General features: G+C 40.3%; 1 protein-coding gene across 2 annotated transcripts in view; it reads left to right on the top strand.

Moving 5' to 3' along the window:
• mpped2a (metallophosphoesterase domain containing 2a) overlaps positions 1–1,432 on the top strand; it is a 49,040-nt gene extending 47,608 nt beyond the window's left edge. For both annotated transcript variants that reach the window (XM_026378856.1, XM_026378857.1), the window contains exons 6-7: positions 249–362; positions 925–1,432. In XM_026378856.1, the coding sequence (XP_026234641.1) occupies positions 249–362; positions 925–1,043 (233 nt within the window). In that variant the 3' untranslated portion in view covers positions 1,044–1,432. The remainder of the gene's footprint in view (positions 1–248; positions 363–924) is intronic.
• Positions 1,433–21,676: the final 20,244 nt, after the last annotated feature.

The following is a 21,676-nucleotide window of genomic DNA, read 5'->3' as shown; positions in this document are numbered from 1 at the left end:
CTACACAGTATGTGGTCTCTGTGTACATGTACACATTAATACACTTAACTGTGTTATTTATTTTGTCACATTTTCCACTGTGCTTGTCACAGTTTTTGATGCATGACTGATGTTTCTCTGCTTCTCTATAGTTTGGCTCATACTCTGCAGTTAGGTCACGTGTTACAGTTGGAGACAAATAGATGCACTAGATTGGTTGATGAACTGACCTGAGGATTTTAAGTGAACTAATTTGTTTGTCTGTGTAGGTTTTCGAGACTGGGTTCCCAAGGAACTGCAGCGCGTCGGCTGTGTGGAGCTGCTCAACACGGTCCAGAAGAGGGTGCGACCCAAACTTCATGCCTTTGGAGGCATACACGAAGGTGACGAGAATAACTGACTATATGAATACTTAACTTTACTGTAGTGAACTGCTTCAGAAAATTCTAGACAAAAAGCTCAACAAGTCTCTAAAGAATGAACTAAGCAGTATCTTAGACTACTTGTATTTCAGCAGTGGAAATATGTATGTGTTTGAGGAGAATGGTCTAGATTAATTTTTTCCTTGAACTGTGTCGTGACATTAACACAAATTGCTTATTATGCACACAGTTAACTTATTTTATCCTAAAACTCTTCCATATCAAATCATTGTGCCTCTATCTTATGAAGAACTCAAAGAATTTGAATCTGTTTTTTTATTAACTGGACGTTTTTGAACAACCAAATTATACATGTTTCACCTTTAAATGAAAATTTAAGTCTAGCTATGTGGCAGATGAAATAAATGTTATTAAGTCATAGAAATGGGTACAGAGGGTGCAAACTACTAATTAAGTATGTTAAACACACACATCTTATCAGAGACCGTCCCTTCATCACTGCAGAGTTTTGCACTTTTTGGATGTTGCTTGTTGCCTTGACTCCTGTATCCTCCGTCCTCAGGCTACGGGATCATGACAGACGGCTACACGTCTTTCATCAACGCGTCAACCTGCACCGTCAGCTTTCAGCCCACCAACCCCCCCATCGTGTTCGACCTGCCCAACCCCTCCAGCTCCTGAGACCAGAGGACTGGGGGTTTGACCGGGGTCATGGGCAGAATAAACTACTTTTTTCTATAAATATGTCAAGTAAAAAAAAAAAAAAAAAAAATTCTAAGTGTTTTTTTTTGCCAACTTTTGGTCTTCTCCAAGCTATTGTTGAGAGAGAGAAGATCTGGTGGGGTGGGGAGTGTGTCTGGGAGGGTTAAAGGAGAATACCGGTGTTTTATTTTTTTACAGTTAACACCAACTCTGCTGGTTTCCCTCCCATTTTAGTTTTTCCTGTACAGAGTCATCATGGCCGCAGAGATCTGGCTGTTTTCCTCCTGAAGTTTTTGTTGTTGTTGTCGTTGTTGTTGTTGTTCAGTAATTAAAACTACTTCCACAAAGCAAGTCAGTCCACGGCTGAACTTTGTGTGTTGTCTTGATTTATTCACAAGAGATTCTGTGTCAGCCTTGCTTCATGTCACACTCCGCTTCCCGTCAGTCGCCTGACAGCCAGAGGAAGCAGTAGAAATTTCAATCAGGACATAATCCCACAGAAAATGTTGCTTAAAGTGCAGAAAGCCAGACGACAGCAATGGTGACAGTTTATCGTGTTATATTATAATAAGCTCATCTTCTTTTATATTTCATCATCTCAAATGACTTTTTTTTTTTCCTGTTATCACAAAATAAAACATGAAGGAATATTTACACTTTTGTCCTCTATTATTCCAAACGTTGGCACCATCTCATCCATTTTTTATTTAGTGATAGCATTAGTTTGGAAGCTCTGGGTTCTTAAAACAGTCAAAAATAAAATCAAAATATTTACAACGTGCAATTGAAAAGGCAGGGAATGAGTCAGACACCGGTATTCTCCTTTTGGATTTTGTGGTTTAACAATCTTGCTCTTGATAAATATTGGTCAGATCTGTAAGATAAATGATGCTTTGTGAATTTGTACAATTTCTTAATGTTTGGTTTGCGTTGGCCAGACAATGGATGCCATTGTTTTATGTTGTATCATCTGATATTTTGTGTTTAGGTCTTCTGTTTATTTTTTGTTTTTCTCGTCGGTTCCTCTTTTCTTACTGGCTGACAGGGATGCTGCCTTAAACTAGCTTTAATGTTTTCAGCTAGAGCCCCACTCTCTGCGAGCTCAGAGAAGAGTCTTTATTTATTACAGATCGTCCCTGCAAAACTAACACAGGGGCAGAAAGCTATCGAATAACCGCCCAAAATATCAACTTTGTAACATCTCATTAAGGATTTTTCACCTAATTTGGAAAATGTATGTATAAAATATATCTATATTATATATTCATGTTGTAAAACATCTGTACTAAAAGTTGTGTTGGAGGAAAAAAAAAACAAATCTGGTGCATTTTTTTTTTTTGTTTATGCACCTGTATGATTGACATGCTTTGAATGCTCCCATCAGACGTTCTTCAGAGGTTTCTTTAATGTTTTTTGTACGGACTCTCCCGGTATGGTAGAAATTCATTTTGGATGCGAGAGGAAAATTTGTCACAATCCAACAGGTGCTGGTTGTTCACAGAAACACACCTGCCTAAACATTAAGTTGTCCTTAAAAAGTGTAAATCTGATAGTATTTGTGTTTTATTGCATTTTTTTCTGATTTTGCACTGTGTGTAAATGCAATCTTGCTAGCACAAAAAAAAAAAATGTGTTGCCGATAGTTGTCTCAACTTGGCCGCTGTAAATGCTCTTTTTCGTGCTCTGTTCCTCTCTCGCTCTTTCTCTGATTGTATCCCTCTTTATGGAAATGTTAGTTCTCTCTTTCAGTTTATTGTGATATATTTAGCTGCCTTTATATGCAAATAAAATTGCAAGATTTTTACTTATCACACTGTTTTGGTTGTAATCTTTAAAATGTGGCCGCTCTTCAGTTCCAGGTTCAGTCCTGAATATTTTAATCCATCTTTGTCACCGTGGTCACATCAATATCAAATAATTCATTATAAATTGGGTATTATGAATTTCTTAAATAGACTACCTGGTTGCTACGTATTGCTTGTGTACAGTGGCCATTAATATACTTGCTTTGAAGTTTCTGGGGCTAACAAGGGCTAATTATTATTAGTCTGACTCTTTAAGCGCTACAACGTGTTGGTCTTTTGGACCTTCTTCATGTATCTCTACAGGGAATAACATCATTCCATCTCTAGAACCAGGGGTCACACATAATTATCCAATCAGAGAGATGCAACCATCTAATCTGTGATCAGGACTAAACACACCCATGTTCATGTTTCAGTCTTTGTCAATAAGTATCACGGCCTACGTGAGACGGCGTGCAGCGTCTCTTTTTACATTAGCAAATGTAAATGATGACGCAGTTCGTGTTAATATTGATGGTTCTTGTGGTTTGGATCAAGAGGCAGGCACAGCTGCTACCAGGCCTGGCCTACTTCTGAGAGTCATCTGTGTATTTACAGTATTTACAAATTATGTAATTGTATACTAGTGTACATCTCAGTGTGGCAGCAGGTGTTTGTCTCTACAGGAAGAACACCTGCTGGCCCTGTTTGTGGCGAGGCCAGAAGACCAACATGTTTAGTCTCAGCCTGGATTAATAAGGTCTGTTGAAGCCAAAATGTAAAACTTCTTGTGCATCGTGAGCGATGTGGTGTTTGTTTTGGAAGGCTGCTGTTGATTCGTAGCAACCCCTGCAAGTCAAGATACATCAGCTGGTGATGGTTTTTATTATCCAGTACCAGAGCTCTCTCACAGCAAGAAGGACCAGAGTTCAAATCCACGGGTCGGCTGGGTGCCTTCCTGTGTGCAGTTTGCATGTTCTCCAGAGTTATGTTGAACTTGTTTGTTGCGAATAGTTTTAACTGTTTTTAAAACCTTGGAAATGTTCATCTGTCATTGCAGTTATGACTCTGACAGTGGTCTGACTATTTTCTCTCAGTCATCTGTTATTTGTGCTCTGGAGTGGTGGTTTCTAGCTGACTGCAGAAATAATTAAACAACCATGAGGTTAATAGGGACCATCTTGGCCAGTTGTATTTTAATATTGTTAATTTCTAAGCAGGAAGGTGATGCTAAATTCATTCTGTCCGGTGCTTTTGTTCTGCTTTTGAACTGATTTTACCGGCACTGTCGGTGAGGACAGATGCCATCCAACAAGCTAATCAGTATTTCTCAAAGAGCAGACAGCAAGGAAATTTCCAACCCCAGTAAATCCATTAATAATTGAAAAACATGACAGATCCAACAGATCAGGAACTACACTGTAAGAAGAGAGATCAACAGTTGACTCAACAGGATGAGAATGGGCTTTTGCTTCTCCCACACTTGTTATCTGAATATTCACAATGTTCCGGCTTCAGATCTGCATCATTTCTCATTGGTTTCATCAGGTTTCATGCGTTTCAACACTTGGCAGCACGGATCCCTCATAGGCCAAAAATAAAATGGGCTTGAGTTGTAGGGTGCCTTTGCCAGCTTTTCCCACCAACCCCCTTCACTCATCACCACAACATCAAAGCAGCCCAACCAATTAACTATTCCCCGAAAAGAGAGCAGCACAGCATCGCCCAGCACCCACCAGATCCCCCTGCACATTACCATAATCCAGTCTAATCATATTAACATAGGCCACAGATGAGCAGGAGGAGACACGGCTGCTCTGGCTCTGCTGTGTTCGTTCAGCCCCTTAGTGTGGGTGTGATCGCATACGGGCACTTTTATGCTGCACTGTGTCGAGATGCAAGCTGTATTTCTGCAGCTCTTTTTTTACATGTCCTACTATACTGTACATGCTCAGTAACACACAGAGATCTGTGCTGCTGTGCTGCGATTAATCAGTAAGTCGGTCGAATTATTTAGGAGCAACAAAAAAACGAATTTTAGAGGGTTACACAGCAGCGAAGCTGAACCTTTTAAAAACAGAAAGTAATCATTGCTTACTCATTTTAGAGGTGGTTAATGTATAGATTCATCTTTTTTAAATTTAGAATCCATCCAATTCATTAGAAAAGTAACTAGTAACTAAAATTGTCAAATGAACACAGTGGAGTAAAAGAACAATATTCCCCTCTGATATTTAGTAAAAGTAGACTTAAAATAGAAGTACTCTGGGAAAGTACTTGAATAAATGTACTGATTTACTTACCTGAGACTTTGACAGTTGTGGGGTTGGCTCATCTCTTGTCCTACTGGAGTTAAAATGTGGGAACTGGGAGGAAGAGTTTCTGTGTGGAGCAACCATGAAGGAAAGTGACAGACGTTCCAGTTACAAGACGCAAGTCGAGTAATACAACAATAAACAACAGGATTTGTCTTTTCACAGTAGCACACTGTCAGGTGGTTTTGTCCATAAAAAAAAAAAAAAAAATCACCAACTGAGTTTTTAATGATAGTTTTTAATTTAAAAGCAATTAAACTGCACTTGACCTGTCACCACTGATTAACAGGGTGAATCCTGGGAGAAGTCAGTTACTGCTCTTACTACAGATAAAAAAAATCTGAAGTGTTCCTCAGGTGACCGACTCAGGTCCGTTCACTAGACACCTGAAGGCCTCTGTGCAGATAATGCACCTTAAATGTACCTTCCCTCCTCTTCGTCGTCCTCTGTGATGGACATTTACGGTGGCTTTATTAGCACCAGTGTTTCTGTTTTGTTTCCTGGATTCTTTCTTTCTTTCTTTTCTCCCCAGCAGTCACCCCTTCATTTCCCTGTGTCAGGACGTTCATATCTCTGCCAAAGTGCTGGCTGTATTAATTATCCGCGCCCTGGCAGCTGCTGGTCATATTGGGTGTTTGTCAGGTTAGCCTTCATCTGCTGCTGATGGATGCAGGGCGAGACACGGTGAAGGCTGACAGTGTCTGAGCACCCTTATCCACCTGTGTGTGTCTGTGTGTGTGTGTGTGTGTGTGTGTGTGTGTGTGTGTGTGTGTGTGTGTGTGTGTGTGTGTGTGTGTGTGTGTGTGTCTGTGTGTATGTGTGTGTGTGTGTGTGTGTGTGTGTGTGTGTGTGTGTGTGTGTGTGGCTTACTCTGGTGCCAGCACTCCGCATGCACTGTTTATATGGACTTAATTGCCCGTCAGTGGTATTATTGTAATCTGGAGCTTATTTGGCACAAGTGGAGCTGCTATGAAATAATTCTCTAAATCACAGTCATACAGTCTCATACTTTCCATGCGCTCATCTTTCCCATGTGGTCTTACTTAATATCTTGTTAGACTAAATATTTAATTATTGCTGTTTACATTATTTGGCTGGGTTTTTTTTTCTTTTAAATAAGATATTTGGGAGCTGAGATACTAAAAACTCCTGAGAGCTTTCACAAACACATTGGAATTGGAGTGTTTTTTGACCGACATGTGAACATGTGCTGCGTAGCAGACCAGAAGACGCTGGATGAATGAAAAACTCGACTGATTGAAATTGAAAGTTCGTTGGCTAATGATGAAACTTTCCTAATAATGTTAAGTTCATCATTTCTCTGGTGCTGTGGACTGACGCTGTCATTTCCCTTTACATTCTGGGTTTTAAAGGAATCTCTTGAGAGCTGATTGAACTGGAAGCCCTCCAACCCCAGTAACAATACGCGGTTATTACCAGTGGATGTGCTGAATGACGGGGGATGATTAGTACCTCTGATGTTTCTTTACATCACTACACTGATAAAAGCTACATTTGTCTAATGGCATGTAATTTACCTCCTTCCTGATTTTCACTCCTCTGTCTGTCTTTCTCTCTTTTCTTGCCACCGTCTTTAAAGCACCTCATTGATTAGTTGTGTGGAGTTTAGAAAATTACCATAATTACAGTCATTGGGCACCGTTCTCCCATTATTCACTAATCAAGAATATCGCTCGACCGACAATCAAAATCTCTGGCGACTAAATATATGAGCGTAGCTTTTCTTCTAATGGTAAAATCTCCACTTCAGCAAATTATCAAATACAGGGCGACCACCAACATGTTGATTAGTTTTGACGAAGCAGATAATTAAATGTAAACATGCAGGTTTGAGTTTTTTTGTCCAACTGAAGTAAAATACTTCACTTTTGCAAAATGGATTTGAAATCACATCTTGAAATTAAACGAAAATTACAAGAAGGATGATTCCGAGACCCAGTGGGGTGCTGCTGTTGACTTACCAGCATCTTTCCTGGTTTTAAGTTGAGCTGGGATTTGCTTAATTCACTCCCTTGTTACCCCGAGTGATGCCCAGGACTTCCAACACCACCCCCTTTCTATTCTTTACCACATTAACAAAACCACACAACACCTCCCACCACTGAACTTCAATGTTTTAACTGATATAGGTTAGAAAAAAAAAAGCAGGGCTACTTATTTTGTGCTGAATTTGAAAGCAGAAGAAAAGAAAGTCGTGTGAGAAGTGGAAAGTAACGCTGGTGCTGGTGGGTTTATTTTAACTAGACGAGTTCGTGCGGTGAGAGTTAAGAAAACTCTTAACCCTTCTTAAAACCCTGGAAAATGTCAAAAGTGAATCACGAAGCTAGGTTTTCTTAGAAAAACCTAAAAACATGCATTAGGAACCTTGGTTTATATAAAAGCACCATATAAAATACTGAGTGGCCCCTGAGCTGCAGCGTGACTCACACAGAGGCCAGTATGTTTATATATTTGCATTAAAATGTATTTTTTCTTCTTTTGATTGAATCTTTTCTTCTGAGTGCCGTTGCATGTTTGTTTCCAGACTGTCGTTGCTTTGAGGGTGTTTTCCAGAAATCTTCAGACTTTTCACGTCAGTTTGCTAAAAAGCAGAAAAAGCATCAATGAAAAACCCTCGAAGAAGCCGAGCAGCAAGTCGATGTGACTCTAGACATAAACAGGCGGGCAGACACGGTGAACAGCAGTGCAGTGCAGAGGTCAATACTTCATTAATGTCTGATTAATGTCTTCAAGCTGATTAATTCAATTGAGCCCTTTATTACACTGTGTGTATTAATAGAAGTGAAGGAGTCCCTCAGCAGGAGTTGCTGTCTGCCATATGGGGGAGCATTATGGCTGCACTGGCTGGGGGGGGGGGGCTCGGCTGGATACAAACAACAGAGCCTGACAAAAGTAAAGTCTGTAATAAACTGTAAAACTCCCCAGTAGAAAGTTTTCTTTTCACGTTTTAAACTGCTTCAATTACACTTTCATGATTAAATCAAGCCACTAACAATTGTGTGTTATATTGTTGGTTTTACATGTAGATTATCACTCGCCTCTCGTTTGACTGTGAGATCTTTCACTGTCGTAAAACATCAACTCTAAGCATCAGAGTTTGATGTCAGAACAAACTTGTGTCTCCAGCTGCGGTTTTGTACCAAATGTTTTGGCCCAGACTTATAAAGACGAATCCACATACAGATAAAAAGCCATCCAAGTGGAAACAAGGCCCAGTTTCTACATCCACAGATGCAAGGTTTGAGTTAGAGGAGGGAAAACCGCTGCTCTTTGCTTCATCCTTACACTCACCAGCCGACTATAGTAAAGTACAGAGGCTACACTCAAGCACTCCACTTGTACAATTCTGAGGTGCTTGTATTTTTGAGCTTTCACCAAATTTCCACAAATAAAAACCTGGAATACCACAGCAGCAGTTCAATCAGACATCATCACTACCAACACAACCTAACTTTTGGCATCACGCAGCTTTTCTTCTTCTTCTCTTCATGGGAAATAAACCAGAAATCAATGATATCAAACAACATGAGCATATCACAGACGGATTTTCTTTAATCCTGTGGAATTTCTCCTTCTGCCCTGTGAAACAGTCCTATGGCGCCAGTGTTTCTTCCTTTACTCCAATGACGTAAACCTCTGGCACACACTCATACACACACATATACACTTGGGCTCACTCAGACGCACTACAGCTGTTATAGTTGGCACACAGTGTCAATTGTGTTTGCCCTGAGAGCTAAAAGCAGCCACTCGACATGAGATACCACCTCGGGCTGTCTGCCCTCACAGAACAAAAGATCTGTTTCTATCATGACTTAATTGAGCACGATAACCTCGGTGTCACAGGTGTTTATCCAGACGCTCGCCCCTCTCCACCTCTGCACAGTGAATTTCAATATGTTTGGCCAGAGAAAGTGGAGGTTGATGAAGTAGACTTGTTGACTGGCTCTTTATTCTAAAGTGCAAATGTTGTATACACACAAACCAGGACTTCTTTTGTTTTTTTCCAAGGAAAATACAAAAGCTAAAATGTGTGAACATACATTTACAGTAAATTACTGCATATTTGTTGCATTTCTCTCGCAGTAAGTTATGGTGAGAGTGAATTACAGCTGCATACTGTGATTTAACAGTTAGTTATGATCAAATTACTGCGATTTAGTAGAGCGTTACTGCACAAGTACTGTGAAAACTATAAAAGTTGTGACTCAGTATCTAATATTTACTGTAAATTTCACTAAATTACGACTGTATGATTCAAAATCTCACCTTTTCACCATTTTATCTGTGAACTAATGAAAAATGTAATTATAATACATAAATAGAAAAATGGCATTGAATATTATAATTATAATTACATTATTAAACTATTTTTTTATCATGTATATAACACACGCAGCATTAAATCCTCTTTAACTCTAACTACAGTGTACCCATCATGTAGGGGACGTGACTAATGACCCATCGTGACTACATTCATTTTTATCCACTTGGCCCTTTTCAATATGCAACATGATGCTGGTGTCATCTCATTTAAAGCACAGTTTTGTGAGCTCTCTTTTTTTTTTTTTTTTTTTTAAAGCTATTAATTGCTTTTTCTATGCATTGTGTCTCTCAGGTGCTGATCACAGTATTCAAGGTTGAAGGTTGGTTCTCACCCAGAGCATCTCCCCCCCTCTGTGTGCGGCTGTGTCTCAGTGCTGAGACCTTGAGTCCAGGGTTGAATCATTTAATTAGCCATGTAGGTGCACGGCCTCCATTAATTGAATGGCCTTCTGTGTAATTACTGTCTTTTGTGAGTGGAAGGGAGATGACAAAGATGAGATACACAGGAATACAAAACATGTTTTTTTACTGGTCTAATATATGGTAAATAACTGTGAGTTTGCATCAGGATATCTAATGTGTGTGTTTAGTGTAGAATTAAAAAGCCAGTTAGTTTATTGGAGGAAAAATACAAACTCATTTAAATGTAGTATTGTAGATACGCTGTTAGCATCTGTTCTGTGTTTGTGATGTACTGAGCTATCATGAACCTGTGGAGAAGGGAAAGGTGTCTTTGTTTCCTAACTAACCAATTCTCCATTAATGAACACTCCCAGCTACAGCTGATGTAAGAGCGCTAGAGATCTATATAAATACATACAATGTTCTTTCCACATTTTGCGGAGCTTTGAGTTGGTGGGGAGACAGAGCTCTGACAATGGTGGCCGTGATTTGGAAGGTTTTCACAAAGCTCATCTGACAGGTTCACTGGCAACAGAGCGAGCGGGAGCTCAAAGGTTTGAAGGAGCATTCATCATTGTTCTTGTTGCTATGCAACTTACTAATTAGCCGTAGCTATAGCTAACCTGAGGAAACAAAGGGGATCAGGTTGTTAAAAATAAAAACTGGAAGTAAAGTGAAGCAACCGCGCTTCTTGTTCCTGAAGTGGACGTTGAGGAGCCCCACCTGAGTCCAGATGATAAATCTGAGGGGATTTTTGGGGTTTGTTAGTGTTAATGTACAGAGTGAGGATCATTTCACCTCAAACGTGTTGGTGGTTTTGTCTGGTTTTGTCATTTTCAGCCCAGATAACACTTTGAATATATTTCTCCTAATTCCTATGATGGGAAACAAAATCTCCTCAGTATCACAAATGATATCAAAGTTTGATGTTGTGGCTTTTTCGAATCCCTTCCACATACAATGCTAGTTAACAGATTCAAATTTCACACATCCACATATTAATGTATAAAATCATTTTGATGACAGTAAAATGCGTGAATTTTCCTCCTCTGACCAGAGAACAACAAACTTTTTGCTTCCAGCTTGAAGCACAACACAGATGACAAACGGTATTGATTTATTGCATTGACTTTATAATGACAAATACTGTTCACCTATAAGACACGAGCTGTATTTATCTTCATCTTACGTAATCTGCAGTAAAGCCTCTTAGGATCGTCAAGGAAAGAAAATTCATCACCAGCAGAGGCCTTCATAGACATCAAACCTCTGATGAACGAAGTGTAATCTGAGACCAGGGGAGGAGCAGCACAGTGAAAACCTGGGACAGACAGATGAGTGGGACAGCAGCTCGGTGTTTTACTTTTAATGTGATTGGTTGCAGTCCTGTCTCCAGTGGTAGACAGGGGGGGAAGGACAGATCCTCAAAGGTCCCTCAGACACGCGGACACTTCGCTGAGCACCATCTACTGCAACGAGCAGCCGCTCTGCACAATCCCTGGCTTGTTTCCATCTATAAAACATCTGAGTTCTCTCTCTCTCATCAGCGGCAGTGTTCACTCTGTTTCACTGGATCAGTGTAATCACTGACACAGACCGACACATGCTGGAGACCCAACTGGAAAATCTGCCAAATATGTACGTATATAAATTTCTGTCAGGATTCCTCAGCGTTACACGACAGCCCATAAACCCAGAGAGTGGATCCAGAGTTAATAATCTTTTCAAAGGTGTGTTCTACCTCACTCCCATTTTCAGGTGCTTCACGTGGATCAGGGCCGCTGCAGATACAGGCTGCACGACTGAAGCTAAACTGTGTTATAGCTGCTAAACCAGTCACGACGTGGCAAAGTGATCTGTTATACAAAGTCTTTCACACAGATCATTAGATTTAGATGAAAATAAAACAGTGTATGTCATTACATATTTACTGATGGCATTAAATTACTACTAATCCGAATCTGTTTTACAAGAGACACACACGTCCAGATCTTTAAAAAAAAGAAATACCAAATTACATAATAACAACAACACAGCCTCTGCTTCATGATCTCACATAATGCGTGTTGTCTGCTAAAGCTCAACAACTGCTACATCTGACAAAAGTCCGTCCTTAAAATAAATTAGTTAGTTGCTGCCCGATGACGTCTAAAGAAAAAAAAAGTGTTTATAGCTGTTTCAAGTAGCCACACTTGCAGGCGGTGTGAAGAGCCTGCCGTCACAGAGACTGTCCTCGAAGACAGTCATGGTTTTGCACTTGGTTATGACAATTGTTTAAACTGTGAAGCGCAGGCCTGTGTCAGCTTCAGTGCAAGGACGTCCAACTCTTGTCCGCCACACCGTGCTTTATTCACCACAACCTCTTGCAGTATCTTTTAAATATGTAGATGAAAGGACGCTGTACATCTATTCCGCGAGACACAGCAAACCTGAGAGAGAAGTTGAAACCGTGGCTCCTTTTGTCGCAGCTGACCAATCACATCATGACTCGAATAGGTGTGGAAAAGATGGACGGACAGGCCACAGTGTACTAGCCCCTTTGCAAGATTCTTATCCTAACAAAGTCTTTATGAACACAAGGTTGGTGACCTTAATGCAAAGTGTATACTTCAGTTACACAGAAGAAGAGCCATCTTCTTCCCCTCCGTTCTTGGTTGATCACCATACAGAAGACGTCAAAACTGCAGTAAATTCAACCTCATGTATGAGAATTTTCCTTTTGCTCCTTTGCTATTTCATATTTATGACTTTTTTTTGCATTTCATGAGGAATAATTTGCCAAAGCCAGACATTTTTCCTCTAGTTAGATTTTGGTTAATATGCTTATTTGCTAAAAAATAAGACAGTTAACTCCACACAAAGACTGGAAACAGGGAGAAATAGCTGTTTTCAGACTGTCACTCATCATTCATACAATCCTCTATTCATGTTCTGCCGTTGATTTTCATGCATGACACTAAATAAATGGTGGGTATCATTTGAATGCTACTGGCTTTAGTTTGAGAACATTTCATCGGCACCTGTGCTCCTGCCCAGAGCAAAGAGACTAATCACACGTACGCCAATCACCAACTAACATGAAGATCTGGTCTGAGTCGATTACATACAAAAATAAAATGGACTTCATCTTCAAAGTGAGAGTTACGAGGTACATTGGAGCGTGTGCTTGCATGTGAATACATGTAAGGAGTTATCAGCAGCTACCCTAAAATCCATTACAGGCTTTTTTATGTCATTAAGATGATGCTCACATACCCAAGGCCACTCAGGCAGAGCCGTGATTGGTGGGTAGTATTTGTTACCCGCAGCGGTCCTTTATAAGGGTACAAAGGTCAGCCTTGAAAGCTCTCATTGGAAGAAAAAAAAAATTGGAAAGTTGAAAGAAGGGTAAGAGGGAGAGGCTACAGATTGATGGTCTCCTGTAAGCAGACAGAAAAGAGGAATCATGTCCTGGGGGAGAAAGAAACAAACGTTGAAAGAGTTGTTTGCTGAACTGATTGAAAGGATTGTGCAGTTGACAGAACATTTGGTGCATGAGGTCGGCTTGCTGCTTCTGCTGCCTGCAACTGGTTTGTCGCTTTAATGCCTCCTTCCTGAGTGTATTGATTCAAATTATGTGCCAGCACAAGAATATGCACGCATGCTGGAAACACAGACACACACACACAGATATACGCAGCAGCTCGTCTCCCCGAATTTGACATGTGTTTTTATTAAAGTAAACAGCTGCTCGATAGTGCTAAGGAGTAATGGGGATTGACTTTGGCATAATTATACAAACCCCTGCATGAATTTGGTCCTAATGGAAACTGAACACTTAACCCAGACTAAATACACAAGGGCAGATCAATGCTGAAGGGCTTTTTTTCTTCATTTGAGCAGCCATCTCTTTTCTAAACAGGATCATTTACATATGCAATGCATCTCCTTTAAGATAATAACACTAAGGCAGGAGCCACGGTGCCTTGGGACCAGTCGAGTGGTGATACCTTACAGGGTTTTAGAAATAAAGATGCATGTCTGAAAACCTCTTATGTGAGGGAGGTTTAGTCAGACATGAACACGGAGAAACATGCAAACACACACTTACATGCAGGAAACCGTTATATTTTTAGTAAAGACGCATGGAACCAGTTGGACGCGGATGCACAACAACCCCTCTTATTTTTTAAGGGGTTGTTGTAACACTACAGTCATTTTTAGCTATTATCAGTATATTTACCCTCTCTGATCCCTCACTGGCTTCCCACCTGTTGTAGTGCTAGCTAATAACCCGACATGGGTACTGCTCATGATGTTCCTAGGTTATGTTGTTAGGTTGTTCAGCTGTCTGTGATTGTGTGTTTTATCCTGCTGTTTGTGCTGTGGCCTCTGTGGTTTTCTTGGCTCCATTCTTGTTACTGAATTGAAAGAATTTAGTATATATAGAGGCAAGAAAAAAGTATGTGAACCTTTTGGAATTTCTGCATTCATTATTCATAAAATGTGATCCGACCATCAAATATGATGTGCGTAAAGTAATAACACAAAAAACAATTCAGAATTTTTCATGTCTTTATTGGGAACAACCATAAAGTCTTCGTACTACTAGTAGAAAAAGTATGTGAATTAATTACTGTGGCTACTTCTTGGTAGAGTAGCCACAGTCCCAAAGTGTCTCCATTTGTAGATTGTTTTTCTAACTGTAGACTGATAATTTTCTGAAGACATCACTTTGTAACCCTGATCGTCTGAAAAAGGGAGACAGGCAGTCTGAAAGCTCTTCTTGGCGCGGCACGGCTAACATAAGTATCTTCTTTTTGTGCTGAGCAAACTCAAACAAAGTTTGAGTGTTTTTTGTAAGTCAAAGTAGCTCTAGTCCACACCTCCAAAACAACTTAACTTATGCTAACACCTGACTCCAATAAGCTCGGTCAATATTGGTCAATATTCCAATATCTTCCACTCGCACTATGAGGTTTTTATGGTTGTTCTCGATAAAGACATGAAAGATCAGAATTCATCTGAGTTATTATTTTATGCACATTATATTTGTTAATACTTTTCACTTAGATGAACATCAGATCACATTTTATGACAAATTAATGCAGAAAACCATGAAAGTCCTTTCCTTGCCACTTAATTTCATGTGTTCTGTTTTTGCCATGTTATCAAAACTGGTTTTGAAAATTGTAGAGAATTTCAGTGGAATTGGCACCGACTAAATTTTGATATTGGGAGTAGGTACATATAGCTCTTTAACAATCCATTTACTAATCTAGAGAGCCAGGACAGACCTCTTCATCACCATAGAAGCCACAAATTGTGTGTTACAGCTACTGTCTTAAGGACATGGGAGCGGGCACACTGTGCCTCCCTTTTGTCTGGCCCATTGACATGTAAATGTCCTCCTGCTATAAGGCATCAGCAGAGAGCAGTGAGAGAAAAAAAACACTGAATTGAAATGTCAATAGTAATTTTTGGCATGCAAGGGACTTCTGAGAGTCAAGGGCTGCCTCCCCAGAGAAATGTAAAAAGGAAGAGAGTGAGGGAAGTATTGAGAATGGGGAAGGAAGAGGATGTGTGATGTGTGTGTGTGAGAGAGAGAGAGATGGAGAATTGGAGAGAGATGGGAGATGTAATAGAGGGGGCAGATAAAGTGGAAGACAGAGTAATGGAGGAGAGGAAGATGGGGGAGTAATAGTAGTCAGAAGGTGAGCTGTCAGAGGAGAAGCAGGGCAGGGACATCCAAGGGGGAGGAAGGGGTGGGAGATGGCGGAAGGACGGCCGAGCCCCAGTCGTCCTTTGGGAATCTCTCCCCATTCTCCTCCTCCTCCGCTGATGGACAGGCTGAAATACCACAGGAGCCACCTTCTGTAATGACTTGATGAATGAGCTTCTCCAACCAGCCCCCTCCCCCCACCTCAATGCCATCTTCACACCTCCTCTCCCCCTTCCACACATCAGCCTCTCTCTATCCCCTCTTGCCACATCACACACTAGGAAACCATCAGTATCTGCATTTATATTAAAACATATTTACATACAGCACAGTATGAAGTGTTGGACCTGTAATTCTGCACAGTGACGCTCTGAAGTGGTGGAATTACCAAACTCTCTGCTTGATCTTTCTGAGCTTTAGGAATATATGAATGTCTTGGTGTCAAACGTCTTTAGTCTGTGTTTAATTTTAATTAATTCCTTTTGTGACTCTGCAGCAATAACGCTGTGTCCTGTGCTGAGTAATATCATTAAAGGTGGATTTTGTGATCAATGGCTCTGGCTCTATCTTGTTTGTCAAATCAATGTTATGCTCTCATGCTGCTTTTATTTTATCTGACATGTCCTCTGTGTTACTTGCTGTACATTTCTCCACAGAATAGGAAAAGAGAACTGAAATTTCCTTTTGCATACTGATCGTAAAAGAAACTACCTGGGAAAAATAGGTAGAAGAAATTCCTATAAGAGTAATAAAATATAAAATAAGTATTACTATTCTGTATCAACCACTAGGTGAACACATACCCTAGCATGACTGTAGACTCCAGCACCAACACAGAACAAACTTTCACTCAGACTTGTGAGAAGTGAGTGACTTCTTTATTCACACTGTGAAATAGACAAATGTGAATCATGTGGAAATCAAAATTAAATCATTAGCAGAAGAGATCATTCTAAACAGTTTTAGCTGTTTAGCTAAAATATATGGGCAGATTTCTCTAAGACTGGGATGTTCCCAACGTACAAACCCCAAAACGATCGCTGAGAATCCACTCTTTATAAAATAAAACAACATGATCTGAATCTGGTTAAAAGCCTTTTGATGTCTATTCTTCAATTCATGCTGAGTGCAAAGGAAGAAGAGGAGAGAAGGTTTAGGTTTAGAGAAAACAGAGATACAGATGTTGGGGGAAAACTGGCTGCTGCCTGACACTCAGAGGAAATGTGAAATTTCAGGTTATTTCCTCAAAAATGCTGCAGCTCATTTATTATGGCTACAAAAGACCAGAGACAAATTGTTTGTTAAACTAAAGTTTCCCATGAAACAAGACATTTATATGAGGCTGATAAAAAAAAAATGTTTACAGATAATTCAAAGCAGTCTCACTTTAAAGTAAACTTTGCAGTTAACTCACCCTGCTCAGTCACATCCCATTACCACGTAAGCTGTAGAAAACGTGAAGATGCAGCTTTGAAATAAAGAAAGGAATAAATCTGTGATGAGGAATTTAAATTTCTCCCTCAGCTGATTGGAGTATGTCAATACCCTCAGGCAAACGCACATGCACACTTGTGGGTTAACAGTCTTATCCTCAAGGCTGCACAGTGATGGTGGGCAGGGTAATCACCAGGACAGGCCGCTTCAGGACAGACAACACACACATTATAACAGAGCGGACAGTGTCCGTGAGGAGCAGCTGGTCCCGAGGCAGGCTTGAAAAACACTGAAGATGTGTCTGAGAAGAGATGAAGTAAGCTGAGAAAAAAGACGGGAGCGAACTCTGAAGGAGCATATGCAGCCGGTATGGACACAGCGTTAGAGCGAGAGGGAATTACAGAGTATGAATGAGGAGGAGATGCAGGAAGCAGGGAAAGGTAAAGAAAAGGTAAGAGTGAGCGAATGAGAGGCTGCGTGAGTGTATGCAAGGTGTTATCTCCTGGTAAAGCAGATGTGCTTTATCTGCCAGGAAACAGGAGGCTGCTTCTACAAAAGCCTCTTTTCTCAGGTGAAGCCCGAGTCTTACTTACAAGACTCTTACTGCCAGTTTGGCCTTTTTGAGATTGAACCTGAAACAGAGATTTCACACACACACACACACACACACACGCACATGTTCAAACACACACACTCATCCACGTCAGCTGACTCACATTGTGTCTGGTCAGGTTATATTTGCACAGCATCCCTCCAGGCTCTTGTTGGTCACAGCTGAAACCTGGGAGACATTCTCAGTGATGCAAGTCCGGAAATCTGTCATTTTAAAGCTCGGGTCAAACGGCCTCCCTGGCTATTGATTAGCTTGTCCTCCTCTATTACTTGCATGTTATGTATTGCACCCTTTATCAGAGCTGCGACAGCAACAAACACATTAAGCTTGAGCAGCTTCGATCCTCCATAAAGTGCCACAGCATGGAGGTTGGTGTGCCGCGCTTGGGGAAATGAGTTACCGATCAAGGACAGGTTCACAATGTTCTCACTGCTCCCTTTTCCAGAGTTACGACCCACAGTCACGGAGTCGTGGCCAGACTGAGAATGTACAGCCTCACCTCATGACACAAGCTCGCTCATCTTTGCTCATATGAGAAATGAGCGTGAAGCAGTGTGATAACTTGTAACATTTAAAGCTACAGTTAGAAATCATTAATAGTTTTAGTTTGCGTGCAGAGGGTGGTGTCTGGAAAGTCACACAAACTATATTTTTCTCACAGTTTTGCCAACACTGTTCCTAACATAGACTGCAATAGATCTGTTCCAATCAGTGCTAGTTAAAGCTCAATACTTCAGCTTAGTTTCAGAGGAATTTATAAAAATTGAATGATTTACTCTTATGTGTCAACAAGTAAACAGGACTGCTTATTTTAGCATCTCAGCCAGCTACACTAAAAGGCTACGCCATACTGAGATGAAAATACATAAATAATAAATATACAATAATAAATATAATGCAAGTAGACATATATTCCTGTATGTAAGTCTTTCACTTAAAATTAACACAATGTACTAATTCAATTGTCAAAAGTGTTTTGAATTATACTAAACACACTTACTAAGACTACTATACTGTAGTTGACAAAAGAGGGATGAAGGAGGATCACAAAAAAAATGTGTCTCTGTCCATTAATCGGGTGCAGTGTTGATGAAGTGTTGGCCCCGTTCTCCTTAAGTTTCCAAAACAGAGCTCCGGCAGAGACTAAAATATCCACTTCTGTGGAATAACTGGTAGTGATGTGAGAAATTTTAATAATTCACTGAACTGCATTAATGCACTGCTTTTGTGGCTGTGAACAGATGGCTGCTATGACGGAGTTCACACGAGCAGATTAAACACAACTTGAATGTCGTCCAGTGAAGACAGTTGCCAGCCCTTCACTCAGATCCCTCAGCTATAAATTCCTTTATCTCGCAGAAGGTGTTTGAAACCCTCCCGTTAAACTCACCTCACGCGCTGCCTCGTAGGGCCGACCGTGCTACAGGGAATTCACTGTACATGTCAACAGAAAGGTGTTTTGATTAAAGCAGCGATACGGCAGCAGTTTCGCGTGCTGAAGTCGTTCAGGAAAACGGGTTACCTCTGTAGCTCCTGCAGTAATGAGAATCATTCGTTTGCTGAGTGAGTTCTTGTCCTCCAGGTTTAAAATGATCTGTTTATCAGAAATGTGACAATTCTCAGATTGCTGCAAAATGTGAAATTCCCTTTCAGATATGGTCTGACACTGTTAAATCTCACGCTGCGATGATCATTAGTGCCCAGCAGATATTTTAAGTGCTGCGTTGATGTTTGATTTCCTTTCTTCCCGCTTTTATGTGTGCCTCTCCTTTGGTGATGTCCTACATTTCCCAGAACGTCTTTCAATAAGTAATTGGTAACCTCAGTGCTACGGATCACACACAGACTCTGACACACATTATCACAATACTGTAAGTTCTTGCTACATCCATTGAATCTACACATTTACCTTTATTGCTCAAAATAAGTGTTTTCTAAATCCTGTATTTTCCTATTGAGAAACCAGATGATTTAGAAATCAGAAGAATCCAAGTTTATTTGAGATGCTAATATTGTTTGAAGGTAGAGTTTTAAATCGCCACCAGCATAACTTCTGATTCCTGCGTCTTTCCACTGAAGGTTCATCATAGCTCATCACAGGGGAACTGTCTTCCAATATAACTTGCTATCAGCAGCAGAAAATATGTCATGCATGGATGGATGCAGCAGATGCAATATATACTACATCACAACATATCTCTTTGTTCAATATGAAATGCAAACTGCTCATAGGTCATTTCTGTTTTAAATGACAATGATTAGATGGGACAAAACTAAATAAATTAACCACAGTTAGCTAACAGGAAGTCTGCTAATATGAACCCCATGTTCTGGTGATGGGAATGATATGAAACAAGTAGGTAGCTGATTATAAAGCTACTTTGAAGTATACTGAGCAGACATAGAGGTGAGTGGTTCTGAAAGAGTGGTTTAACACATTGGAGATGACATTTTGGAGATTTTATTTTTTCAGCTGTAAATCTGAGTCCCCATTGAAATTCTGTGTAACTGCTGTGAATTGAAGCTAAAGAGAACAAATACTTGTGTTTCCTGTTGCTGTGGATTACACCTGTACTATGTCCAGGAGGAACTTTGAACCATTCTTCCTCACAGAACTGTTTCAGCTCATACATGTTGTTAGGACATCTGGTGTGAACAGCTCTTTGGGTTGAGGTCTGAGCATTGACCACTCTAAAAGCTGGATTTTATGATTCCAATACCATTCTTTAGTATTTACTTTAATGTTTAGGGTCATTGTCCTGTGGCATCACCCAGATTCTTCTGCAACTTGAGCTTGCACAGAGCCACTCTGACACCATCATGTAGTGGATACACTTGGGAATTCATCTCTCCTCCACAATAGCAAGTGGAGTGAAGGTTCAGAGGCAGCAAAACTGCACTGTAGGGATGATGTTTTTTCTTTAGGGGCTTTTTGAGTGATTCCATGACTGTTCAATGTTTTGCAGATGGTTGACTCATGAACAGAGATGTCTGTTTTTCTACTGTTCTTTTTCACCTCGTTGACAATTCTGCATTAAACCTTTGAAGTTATCTTGACTGGGCACCTTTTTTGTGGAGAGTACCAAATTATCTCTATTAATAGAGAATAGAGAAGAACTGTGGACTGATCAACAACTAAAGTCTTTATGACAAGGACTTTAGTTATTCATCAAAACGCTTTCCAGCTACATGGGAATCATCAACAAAGGTCTTCTGAGATCTCTTTTTAGTGAGACATGGGTAACATCAACTGATGATGTCAGGGTTCTAGTTTTAATGGATCCGATTAAAATGCCAGAAGCCAATAAAACAGGAAAAGAAGTTTATGGTAAAGTGTGGTAACCAAGAAACACGAGGTAAAACCCTGAAACACAAAGTAGCAACAAAAACTCATGAAGTTCAAATAAGAATGACAACAAAAACATTGCAGAACGTGTGGAAAACTCAAAGTAACAACTAAAACTAGGAAGTCAAAAACAAGAACAAAAGCAGAAGAATTACATCAGAAAATAACGGTCACAACAGGGAGGACTTACAAACTGCAAAGAACAAGGGGCAAGGGGCAAGGCACTAGACAAGAATATTCTGCTTTATATATTAAGCAGAGCTTATAAAGAGAGGCTGGTGCACAAGTGAAACAGATCTGTTCATTAGGGCAGGAAAGAGGAGAGTCAATCAGTCCATATATGGCCATGGCAGGAAGTGGCAGGAGTGTGGTCAGGTGAGTATGAAAGAGAGAGAGAGAGGACAGGGACAGAAAACTAAAAGCACTGGGCCAGGATCAGACAGGGATCGTCACAGATGCTGCTTGTGAATAGCACACGGAAACTGGTTGAGTGTTTTCCCAAGTCAAGGTAGCGCTAAACCAGACCTACATTCTAGTTTCATTGATTGGACTCCAGGTTTGTTAATACCTGACACCTGATACAATAATGTAGTTTTATATTTTATATAGAGTTTATGTCAACAAACAGTCATGAAATTCCAACAGCAGAAATTCATGTAAATTCATTTGA

This window comes from Anabas testudineus, chromosome 3 (assembly GCF_900324465.2).
Source record: "Anabas testudineus chromosome 3, fAnaTes1.2, whole genome shotgun sequence".
NCBI classification, from domain to species: Eukaryota; Metazoa; Chordata; class Actinopteri; order Anabantiformes; family Anabantidae; genus Anabas; species Anabas testudineus.
Note: the sequence above shows the minus strand (reverse complement) of the source record. Positions and strands in the feature narration are given on the sequence as shown.